Here is a 12,039-nt window from a genome sequence, read left to right as displayed (position 1 = left end):
TCATTCCCAGACATGTCTGCCCTCCAGCACTTAGCCTCCCTAGACCCCAAGGGCAGGTCATGAGACTCCAGTTGCTTCCTGGTGTTTAGGCCTTCTTAACACTAATGTATTCTGGGTCTAGTCAGTGTAACCCAGGCCGAGAGGAAAAAGGCCAACAGCACAGTGATTCTCATCATGGTGGATGGACTGGGAGCAGAGAGCCCTGGGCTCTGCCCTGTGTAACTAGGGACAGGTGACCTCCCATTTCTGATCTGACCAGCAGTCTCTGTGGTCCCCTTCTGCTCAGAAACCCTCTGATCTCTGCCTCTATTAGAAACCGCTTGGACTGCACCCAGTGCCTTCAGCATACATGGCTAATGAAAGACACCAGGAACATGGAGGCCAAGAAACTCTCCAAGGACCGGATGAAGAAGTACATGGCAAGAAGAAAATGGCAGGTAATGAGGGGTCACTTTGGACTGGGATGTCGCCCCTCACAGTTGCTTTATTCAAGCTACCCTCATTCCCAACTTGCCCTGGCCTCACTCCAAAAATGTTTACATTTGTTTCTGAAATAGTCTGGGACCAAGACTGACATTCCATGTCTTCGTGACTAGGGACGAGCAATGTCACCTTTAGGACTATTTGGCAACCCTGGAGAGTGTGATCTCCTTATAGGTAGCGTGATGGTCTTGCATTTCTTTACAGTGCAGGAGGTGGGCACGTGATCCATAAAGAGAGACATGGGAGAGACATAGAGAGGTTGTATGTTACTAGCTACATGTCCTTAGCCAAGTTACTTAACCTTGCTGTGCCTTCGTTTTCTCATCTATAAAATGAGGATATTAGTGGTACCAAATCTTTGTGAGATTCTCACTGTTGTGAGAATTATATGAGATAATATTCATCTGGCCTTTAGCACATTGCCTGGCACATAGTAAGTGTTCATAAATGAGATCGGTAGCCAATATGTATGGAGGGCTGGCCACATATCAGGGAACATTCAAAGCACTCTCTATGCATTGTTTTTTAATCCTGGGAGGCAGGCACTATTGTTATCCCCAGTTCTCAGACAAACAAAGCAGAGAAAGGTTAGGAAGGTCACCCAGGATCACAGCTAGTAAGTGGGAAAGCCAGGATTCAAACCCAGAGACTGGCTCCAGCATACACAGTCTTAACAGCACACAGTTTAATGACACAAATTGCCTCTGATTGTTAGCAGATGGAGAAAATGATCATCCAAAACCATAGAGAACTTATCATGATCTATTTTATTTTTATTATCACTGCTAGTATTATAAAATTCCTGGGTTACTGGAGGGTACATGGTTTCTATACTCAAGGAATGTATAGTGTAACAGGGACCTGAAGCAAGTAGACATAAAAGGACATAACACACACCAAGAATTATAAATGATCACTATAGCTCTCCATTCCCATATATGTGAGTGCGGACAGAGAATGGAACCAGTCACACCAGAGGTGGATGTGGTTGTGAAGAAAGGCTGCCAAGGGCAGGAGTCTGAAGTTGGCCATGGAACATGAGTAGAACACAGAGAGGAGGGGATAACAGCACAGACGGAGGAAAAGGCTCAGAGGTGGGAACTGGACCTCACCCTGATCCTGCTGGCCTGACAGGAGCAGTCTTTTAGCTGCGCATTCAGGGGACTGGGGCATTTAGACCTTGCCTTTGTGGCAGAGAAAAAGGAAACCACCATTTTAGGGGCAACTGGGACACTGGTGATTTGCCACACAGAATGACTAAACCACAGTTCACTGAAAAGTCCAAGTTCACACAAAGGTTGAGAGGAGCAAAGGTGAGAGAGGGGCTTCGGGTGTGTGGGTCTGAGAGACTCCACCCCCTGCACATCTCAGCGGCCTCCCCGAAGTGGGAGTCAGTTCTTGGCTAGCCCTACCTGAAGGTTTGGGTGGATCTCCTGGCCTCCGTCAAGTACCTGGTGAGTTGGAACACCTGTGCCGCTTACCTTACCCTCTGGTGCCATTAGGGTCCAGTGAAATCAGAGGAGCAAATATTCTTTTAAAAAAACAAAGCCACAAGGGGGCCACAAAATCAAAGGTTGGCTTTATTAATGATCCTGTGGCCAGTAGATCTCAAAGAAATAGTGGTGTTTCTAGAGCAGATACGGTGACTGGTACGGGGGTGGGGCAGTTCTCAGAGGAGGGAATCGCACTGGGTTTTGGTTGGATGAGGCCGTGGGCTAAAGGGCAGCCTTATTACTTCAGGCTTCTGGAGGCATCCACGCATCTGCCTGTGAACCAAAGCCAGTAAAGAGCCTAAACCCAGGGGATAGGCGCAGAGAAGAGATAAGGAAATGGGAGAGGAAATAAATGGAATTTTTCAGTCAGATGGGCCCAGAAACTGTAATTTGTGGTGATATTTGAACCATTTTTTCTTGTTGTTTACAGTGTTATTAGCCATAAGGTTTTCTGAAAGTGAGAAGGGAAAGGACAGAATTCAGAGAAGGAACATTAATTTCCTATTTTAATATAGGTAGCAGCATTTGGAAATGGCTTTTCCACAGAAAAAGTGGTTAGGTTTCACAAAATTACATAGAAAAGTAGTCTGCAAAATCCCATTCAACACATAATGTCCTTGAAGCATATTGTCACTGGTAATAGTTCAGCTGCATCTGACCATCTTGTGTTACATTTCTTCCTTAGGAAAATGTTTTCCACATTTTAAACTCTGGATACCAGGACCTTAGCACCCCTGGAATAGGGGGTTCCCTCTGAGAGCAGCTGAGGTTCTGTGTGCTGAGGCGGAGTGGAGTGGAGGGGAATAGAATGGGGTGCGCTGTGGAGGGAGAGGGCCAGGGCAAGCACAGGGGGCCCACAACGCTCTACAGCTGCATAAGAAAAGCTTCTTTGCTATCATCCTGGTGTTTGTTTTTTTTTTTTTTAAAGCTTATGACATTCTTAAGGATTTTTTAAAATTTATTTATTTTTGGCTGCGTTGGGTCTTCGTTGCTGCGTGAGGGCTTTCTCTATTTGCAGTGAGCGGGGGCTACTCTGTTGCAGTGCGTGGGCTTCTCATTGCGGTGGCTTCCCTTGCGGAACAGGGGCTCTAGGCGCGGGGGCTTCAGGAGTTGTGGCACGCGGCCTCAGTAGTTGTGGCTCACGGGCTCTAGAGCGCAGGTTCAGTAGTTGTGGTGCATGGGCTTAGTTGCTGTGTGGCACGTGGGATCTTCCTGGACCAGGGCTCAAACCCATGTCCCCTGCATTGGCAGGCAGACTCTTAACCACTGTGCCACCAGGGGAGCCCCTGGTGTGGTTTTCATAAAAGGGCAAGGAAGTAACATGGGAACAAGCCCCAACAAACAAGCAACAGATAGATGACTCATTGTATTATTGATCTTAGAATGAAGTTATTCTGAAAGAGGGTAGGTTTTTTATTTATATCAAAAGAATGTTGAAGAGACATGGTGGTGAGTCATAGCATTGAGGGTGGGTAAGTTGAGCAGGATAACAGGGCCTCTGCATGCAAAATGGAAGCAAAGGACTAGGAATTGGAGGCTTGTGGGCAGCCATCTTTATTCTCTGAGAACCACAAAGACTTCAGCAGTATGGACCAAAGGGCCTTGGGGAAGAAAGCTTTTGACTCAGTATAGCATGGAGTACTCTTGGCCATCACATTTAGATAATATGCATTCTCAGGGGAAATTGTAGTCTTGGGGCTGTTGGTGTTTATGTAGGGCCCATGATGGCTGGCTGGCTCTAGAGTGATCACCTTGCCGAGGTTTTCCAGGGCCTGTCTCAGCTTTATCCCTGAAAGCCCCTCATCCTGGGCAATCCCTCAGTCCTGGGAAACCAGGCTGGTTAGTCACCCTCGCTGGCTGTCCCAGGGGAGGGAGTCTGTGCTCTGTTAGGGAAGCCGTTACAGACCCTGCCCGCCTGGAACACAGGAACCCAGCCTTGGCAATTGCCCTCCAACAAGAAAAAGGCCTCCTCAAGACAAGAATGGAACTTATTAAGAATTGAATCTTTCTTTTTTGATGTTTAAAAAATTTCCAAAGGTCTCAGTTAGTAAAGCAGCAACCAATTTTCAGCCCAAAGGCATGAAACTGGAAGGCTAGAACATATAGTTCTGACAAATAACTCCCCCACCAACTATTTTTTCCCATGAAGCAGCTTCCAAAGATTGACCTCTGATGTGTAGGTTATTAAGATTTTCCCTATTGAGCACTTACATTTCTTCCTCTTTTAGAAATTATATGGTCTATTGCTCCATCTGATGGAAAATTTCCCCCAATGTGTGGTCTATTCGTTTGTTATTTGCCACCTTCTCTGAAATATTGTAACGCTTTGATTTGCCTTGTTCTCATAGCTTCGTATTAGTCATTTTGTTAACAGAAGAGGAAAGACTTCATTCTTCCACACCATGCAAGTGAAGACAGTCCTGCATCCAGGTGTTTGGGATTAGGGAGCCCATGGGCTCAAGGGGAGCGTTCCCTGCTACACATTTGCGTGTCTGAATCATAGTCTTTCTGTAGAAGACTAGAGCTGCAGGGAGATTTGAATCTTCAGGTCCAACAATGAGGCCCAGAGAGGGGAACTGATTTGCACACGTTAACAGAGTAATGAGTGGTTAGAAAACAAACCCTCTGAATTTAGACTCCTGGCCCAGGGCAAACCAATCTGTGTTGGATGAAGGGATTGGAGAGCTGAGAAGGGCTGAATCTGAGAGTTTGGCTGGTTAGGAAGTGGTCTGGTCCGGCATGGACTCCGTAGGGAGGGCTGCCGTGGCTGGCACCACCTTTTACCCATTTCTGACGTCAGGGTAAGCTCCCCTGGGAAGAGCTGGGTCTCTCCACACTCCAGCTAGCAGAACAAACAGATCAGTGAAGTCACCAGTAACAGCCTCTCCCAGAAGGCATGCAAGTTGCTAGAAGTCTCAGTCTCCCGGAGTGTCCTCTGCAGGGCCACAGTGCCTCTGCACACAGTTAAGTCAGTGGGTTGTCATTCCTCACCTTCTTCCCCCATCACCTCCACCTGGGGCCTCCTGGGTTCTTTTCAGAGTGACCCAGCTTCACTGCGGGACAGAGGGCCAGAAGCATAACCACACCTCACAGTGTATATGTGAGAGGTGGATGGCCAGAGGACAGGGCAAGATGGAATGCCTGTCCAGAGTGCATGAAAGTAGTCTGCAGGAAGGATGGGCTGTGACATAACAGGAAGCGATTGTGGTCACAGCAGTAGGACTCCGCTTAAAACACACACACACACACACACACACTCTCTCTCTCTCTCTCTCTCTCTCTCTTTCTATGTGATTCCCCAGCAGCCTGAAATTCTTTACTTTTGAAATAATCTTTTACCTGAAGTATACTGGCTTTTCAGATAGTCCAAAATTGTGAGGCTTGCCTGAAATACCTGGGTGTATGAAGTTAATTCAGGAGGAAAATGGCTTTGCCGGCAGTTTGAGGTCCAGTGGGTGAGTGCCAGCCGTTTGCCTGTGTACGGGCTGTTTCCTTCCTCTCTCAGCAGCTAGTCTGTGGTGACATTTGCTCCCTGGATGCACAGCATCTGGATGCCTCAAAAGATGCTTTGGGTGCAGGGCTGGAAAGCAGTGGTTATGCCTTAGTTTCTTATCTTAGTCATTCCACTGACCTTAGAAGAGGGGTGAGAATCGTTACTTACAGGTGAGAAACACAGACACAATGTGTATTATTGGGGACTTCTTGACCTAAATCCTATGCTTCGTAGAATTTTCACAATGCAAAGAAAATTTTCAAGTCCTGGCATCTTTTTCAGTAAAAATTCTGTCCTCTCCCAAGGTGCCTTGACTAAGGAAAGCAAAGTGCTGTGCTTTTCATTTCTTTGGGTGCTGCTTTTTGATGCTGGGTGTACATCAGGGAAGAACACTCCTCCAGAACTTCACTGTAGACTTGTGCTGGGGCCAGCCAGAGTATTTCTCGAAATCTCTGAAGTATCTGAATCATAAACAGAACTGAGACCTTGGAGATCATCTTGTCCACCCCACTCCTTATACAGAGAAGGAAACTGAAGCCCAGGGAGGTTAAGCGACTTGCCTATGGTCAATAGAAGGCATTTTTTTCCCCCAACGGGACCTGTGGGATCCGTAGTATCTATTCTCTTGGCCAATTAAAATCCTATCACTAGCATTGTTTTATGAGAAACAGCCTCCACTGGGCCCTGTCAGCAGTTAAGTCTTTGGAGCCGTCTCAGCCTGCAGTTGCTTTATATAAACTATCCCTTTTATGGGAGTTGAAGCACAGTATGAAAAGGGTTTTTGTCTCATGTTGACCTTGTTTAGTCACATTAACGCACACATCGGTTCCAGGCCCCATTCCATTCTCCGAACATCTTCTGACACGCTGAGAGTGCTGAGCAGAGTAAGGTTGGGCTCACTCCTCTGCAGGACCTCGGCACTCAGGAGGCCCTTGTTTCAAGGACAGCTGCTTCTCCTGGGCTGGGCTCTTCTCCCTGAGCCCCGCTGCCCAGCTGGAACCAGTGACCCCGCCTGAGTCCAACGCCAGTGTCTATTTTCCAGAAAACGGGCAATGCTGTGAGAGCCATTGGAAGACTGTCCTCTATGGCAATGATCTCAGGGCTCAGTGGCAGGAAATCTTCAGCAGGATCACCAACCAGCCCACTCAATGCAGAAAAACTAGAGTCTGAAGGTAAGAAGCTCCAGGAAGATTTTCTCCAGCCAGATGGTGACAAAGGAAGGGTTGGGGGATGGAGAGGCATTTAGAGGTTTTTTTTTCTTAAGGTGGGGGGGTTGGGTTTTTTAATACAACCTAAAAGGAAAAATTTGAAACTACTTTTACACTGCCCTGACAATAATTACTAAATGCAGTAATTATTCTTTAATTGTTTCACCTTAGGTTTAACTATTTTCAGAAGTTATTATTTGTCTAATAGAACTAGATGATCTCCGCTAATCTTTTCCCTATATTTTACATAAGAATTAGCAAAGGCTTTATTAAAAGTTTCTTTTTTCTCATTACAAAAGCAATGCTTGTATAATAATAGGCAAACATAAAATAAAAATCACATATAGTAGTGTACTTTTAAAAAATATCCTTTTTTAACGTGTCTTTGCATTTTCCTTTTAAACAAAAATTGACTCATATAGTCCATATTTGTTTGGTATTTTTCATGATGCTGAAACATGTCGTTTGAACTGGGTAGACACTGACTGGCAGGGCCCCTCCTAGAGACCAACAGGGTTAGTTCTTGCCCACCGTCTTTGAGATGCTGCCCCATCCATCTCCTCAGTGAAGGCCTTGGCCTCTTCCTGCTTCAGATGCATGTAGGGTCTGGCCCTTATCATCTTGAGGTGCCTCATTTGACCTGAGACACTCCTCCACCTCCCACTGCCTAATGCTTTTGGTATCCAAAGGTGAGAAGCTGAGTCTAGCTCCCTTTGTGCATAAGACAGGGTAATCGGTGAGGCTGCTTGCTGAGCTGCTCTGGTGCAGCCAGGGACCGAGACTGCTTGCTGCACATGGGCCTGGTCCCTCCTGCTCCAGCCCTGCCACTCTCCAGACAACCCAGAAATAGCCTGAAGGGGAAGGAGAAGATCAGGAGCCACTCAAAGTTACAGCTTTTCCCTGGACCAATCCCAAACCCTGGTCCAGAGTCATACACTGTGAAGGCAGTATCCGTGTGGAGAATAGAGCTACTGGCAAATCGAAGATGCCTCTAGGACCTGGGTCTTCCCTTCCAAGGAGCAGATGAAGGGCCTGCTGCTTCCAGAGGAGGGCAGAGGGGATACAGGGATCAGGTGGGCTGGCGTGCTTCCGTCCTTCTTCAATACCCTCAACTGAATCCTGAAACAGCATGAAATGCAGCCAGATAACCTTTTTAAAGATTATTTCCTTTTTCAGTGTGTCAGCATAAGGGAGGGGGAGTCCAAACATTTCCCCAGTTTGGTCACAGTTCTCTCTTCTGCCAAAATCATTTGGCAGCAGGCCAGCCAGTCCCCAGGAGAAAGGTGTGCTTATGATTCAGTCCTCTAAGTGCCATTATTTGCTAAAGTATAACAACTTAAAAAAAAAAAAGTCAGCTTTTTTAAACCACGGAAGAGGAGAGAACAAGGAATAAAGAAATTACCATGTCCTCTTCCCTGTCTTCTAGAAGATGTCTCCCAAGCTTTCCTTGAGGCTGTCACTGAGGAAAAGGCCCATGTAAAACCCTACTTTTCTAAGACCATTCGTGATTTAGAAGTTGTGGAGGGAAGTGCTGCTAGATTTGACTGCAAGATCGAAGGTAAGTTTGTCGCTGTTCTTCCCTTAACTACAAAAGGGGTATGGTTGGCTGGTGGACCCCTACTGTGTGCCCTTGGCAGAATGCCAGTTCTGGGGCAGCCAGGCTGTGAGGGAAAATGGGTCAGGAGGAGTTGGCCCACTGCCCCACTCCACCTGCTTAAGATTAGGGCCATTCAGTGACTCACTGAGGGCACATCTAGTATTTCACCTACTTACATCAGCCACTACACCCAAGTTAAAAGTGGTTTATCATGGACCTATTTGCCTTGGAACATGCTTAATGAAATGAGCTCTACAAGCTTATGGGAAGCATGTGAACTGCCCACCAAAGGCTCTCAAAGGAAGGCTGGCACAGAGCACAGGATGCAGAGAAGGCAGCTCTGCTGTTAATCACTGGGCTCTGTGACCTTGGGCGGTGATTTAGCTCTTCTGAGCCTCTAGTCCTCATCTGTTAGTGTCTAATGCCTTGAGTGGCTCTGGAGACTGTGAGATAACATGTGGAAAGGGGAAACCTTTCAAGTCTTTTAAAGATGACATGGAGTCAAGGGAAAAGTTGTGGAACTAGTAAGTGCAGAGACAGCCTGCGGTGTGACTTCAAAGTGAGGGAAGTTGGGATCCAGGCCCTTGTGCTGTCTTCCCCATGTTTCTCTGCCTGCTAGAAATAACGTGGCCAGAGTGAGTTGTTAGAGCTCAAGGGACCCTAAGGGATCTTAGCATAGCACCTGAGAAGTTAGCAGTGTTGGTGACACATAGCATTTCAGTTTCAACAGACTGCAACATTCTAGAAAGATAAGTGGCAAGATAAGACAGGCCTCTTTGCTTCAGGTCTGTGACTGTTGTGTGCCAACCAGAGTGGAGGTCTATCTCCCATTTTGGTCAGACCAACTTCCCCAAGGCAGCATAGCACAGGACAGCAGTGATAACGAACCATGCCTCCCACTTTGTAAGATTCTCCAGCAGTATGGCTAGATAATGCCTTTTGGGTAAAGTAACCCAAAGGTAGGAATGAAAAAACAATTTTTCTCCTGCATCACTATATTATCAAGATGCCTTATAAATGCCTCGCCTACCAAATCTTTCTCTTTTTTCATTCAATTTTTTTTAAAAAAGTGGATGTGCTGCCTTTGCTAGTGTGGAAGTGCTCAGATTGGGGGTTCTGCTGAGAGTTCTGGGCCACTGCTTGTAGCTCTCACCATCACCACTGTCTCTGGGTCTTAAGTTCTTTACTTTTTCCTTTATTTTTTAGGAAATATTATTTCATAATAATTACCTTTTTGCTTACTTTTCTCTTTGGGATTATTTTCTTGGTATTTGCATTACTTTGGAGTGCTGAGGAGAAATTAAAGCATATGGATGCTGTTTGTTAAAAACAAAATTCTACTTGAAAAGAATGTTAGAATTCTTATGTGTAATTTGTATTCTAGCTGGGGCTACAATTTTGTCCTGTAAAACTACTTCTCCAAAGTTTAAAAACAAGTCAGTTAGTAGTATTATGTTTTTAAAGGCATAAAACATATATATTTTAATGCTGAACTTTGCAGCAACATGACTAATGCATAAAATGAGACGAATGAGTCGTCTTTGGATCAGACAAAGACAAATACTGCTTTCTTTTTCCTAGCAGTATTGTCAGTTCTTCTAATTTACGTTTTATAGGTCTGTTATCATCTTTGAATTATAATTTATATGCCATAAAATTCACCCATTTTAAGTATACAATTCAATTATTTTTAGAAATTTACAGAATTGTGCAGTCATTACCACAATCCAGTTTTTAAACATTTCCATCACCCCCAAAAGATCCCTTGTGCCCATTTTTTCTGACTCTTATTTTTTTATTTAAATTTATTTAAGTTCTTTTATACAAGATAAAACAAGTTTTCTTTTAATCCAAGAAGATATTTAGCTCCAGGCATGTGGTTGGAACTGGGACAGTGTTCCAGGGAGTTATCTATATCTGTGTTAAGGTGGGAGGTGGTACAAGCCCTACATGGGTGGGAAATGGGATGGCTGTACAATACCTTATGTGGTGTTTCAGATATTAGTGTTTACAATACATGCCCCTATTCAAATGTAAATATCAAAATAGATGGTAAAAGCCAACATCATAATTTTTTTCCCTTTACCCCCTTAATCAATAGAGGTAGCTCAAGAGTTTGCATGAACTGATAAGTTTTAAATAATAGTTTCTGCAACTTGTGTTCCCTCCCTGTGATACAGGATACCCAGACCCTGAGGTCGTCTGGTTCAAAGATGACCAGTCAATCAGGGAGTCCCGCCACTTCCAGATAGACTATGATGAGGATGGGAACTGCTCTTTAATCATTAGTGATGTTTGCGGGGATGATGATGCCAAGTACACTTGCAAGGCTGTCAACAGTCTTGGAGAAGCCACCTGCACAGCAGAGCTCATTGTGGAAACCATGGAGGAAGGAGAAGGAGAAGGAGAAGGGGAAGAAGAAGAGGAGGAAGAATGAAACAAAGCCAGAGAGAAGCGGTTTCTAAGTCATATGACAAAGACTATCTCTCTAAAGCTCAAAAAAACCCAAGACAGTAAAAGCACCTAGTGTGATAGATTGTTTAGTTAGGTCATTTCGGGGTTGATTCTTCAGCAATAGTGCTTGATACCCAGCAGCATTACTGAGGGGCATTAATTTAAATTAGCTGGCACCTTAAGATTCTAGTACAGCTAGATTTCATTTTGGGAAATCACCAGTAAGTTGCCTGACCAACCAATTTTAGAGAAAAAGTAACCAGAAGGAAGCTTTATCTGGGCAAAGTCATACAAATTCTCCAACTGAAAGCACTCATGAAAAAGCAAGGTCACAGCCCTGCCCAGAGGGTCCCTGGAGATGGGGGTCTCTCCCAGCTCCTACTCCAGAGAACCGGGTCTCCTCCAGTCTTGTAGCACTTCATTCTTCAGGCAGTTGAGCCATTTTAACTTACGAGGCACAATATTTCCAAAGTATACTATAGACATTTGAACTTCTCATTTCCATCCCCTGTTCTACCTGCCAGTTTTTCTGGATCTGGACTTGCCATGAGTTTAAGCATTAGGGACATTACCCTTCTTAGATTCTGAAGACACGTCTCCTGCTCATGGATGACTGGCTTCCTTAGGAAAAACAGAATCTCCTTTCTTCCAAAATCAGTAGGAAATCTAAACTTATCCCCTCTTTGAAGATTTCTAGAAGCTTCAGACATTTTTATAGTAACCTATGGAAAAAAATCCTTGTTAATGTGTTTTTCTGAAACCAGTATTCATACCCGCGCTGTTTTAGAATATCAGCTCTGCATGTGTGGTAAAGATCTTTGTGTTTGAATGTATGAAAAAACAGTTTGCTGAAAAGTTAGTCTTAATTATTTATTGGCCACTATGAAATAGATTTCAGCTATAGAACTCCACATACTTTGGAATCTAATTCAGGATAGTCTGAGTTTAATATACCTTCATTTTTAAACATGCTCCAGAGAACTCTACTTACCTTATGGATTCCACGAGACTTTTCTTCTTGAATGTGCATCAATCATGCCTTGCCCCCCCAACCTTGAAATATATTCTTAACCTGATAAATGCACTCAGACTTGCATCTTTAGGAATTTTTAACTTTCTTTCACTACATTGGCACTTAAATTTTTCTTTATAAAACTTTTTGAAGGGCATAAACAAAGACCATAAACTGATATGCCTAATACATTTCCTCTCTGTGTGTGTAACATTCCAAATACTTTTTTCTTTTCCACTGTTTGTAAAGCGCAGCAGTTTAATATTTCAAGGGACTTTTTTTTTTTTTTTTTTTTTTTT

General features: G+C 44.5%; 1 protein-coding gene across 5 annotated transcripts in view; it reads left to right on the top strand.

Moving 5' to 3' along the window:
- MYLK (myosin light chain kinase) overlaps nt 1-12,014 on the top strand; it is a 287,208-nt gene extending 275,194 nt beyond the window's left edge. For 4 of the 5 annotated variants that reach the window (XM_082624209.1, XM_082624213.1, XM_082624212.1 and 1 more), the window contains 4 exons: nt 314-437; nt 6,512-6,641; nt 8,104-8,235; nt 10,455-12,014. In XM_082624209.1, the coding sequence (XP_082480335.1) occupies nt 314-437; nt 6,512-6,641; nt 8,104-8,235; nt 10,455-10,711 (643 nt within the window). In that variant the 3' untranslated portion in view covers nt 10,712-12,014. The remainder of the gene's footprint in view (nt 1-313; nt 438-6,511; nt 6,642-8,103; nt 8,236-10,454) is intronic. The other variant, XM_082624210.1, reaches the window with a different exon arrangement.
- The last annotated feature ends 25 nt before the right edge of the window (nt 12,015-12,039 follow it).

Source organism: Mesoplodon mirus, assembly GCF_964341445.2.
Source record: "Mesoplodon mirus genome assembly, chromosome: 6".
NCBI lineage: Eukaryota > Metazoa > Chordata > Mammalia > Artiodactyla > Ziphiidae > Mesoplodon > Mesoplodon mirus.
The sequence above is the reverse complement of the archived record's forward strand: the minus strand, read 5'-3'. Positions and strand labels throughout refer to the sequence as shown.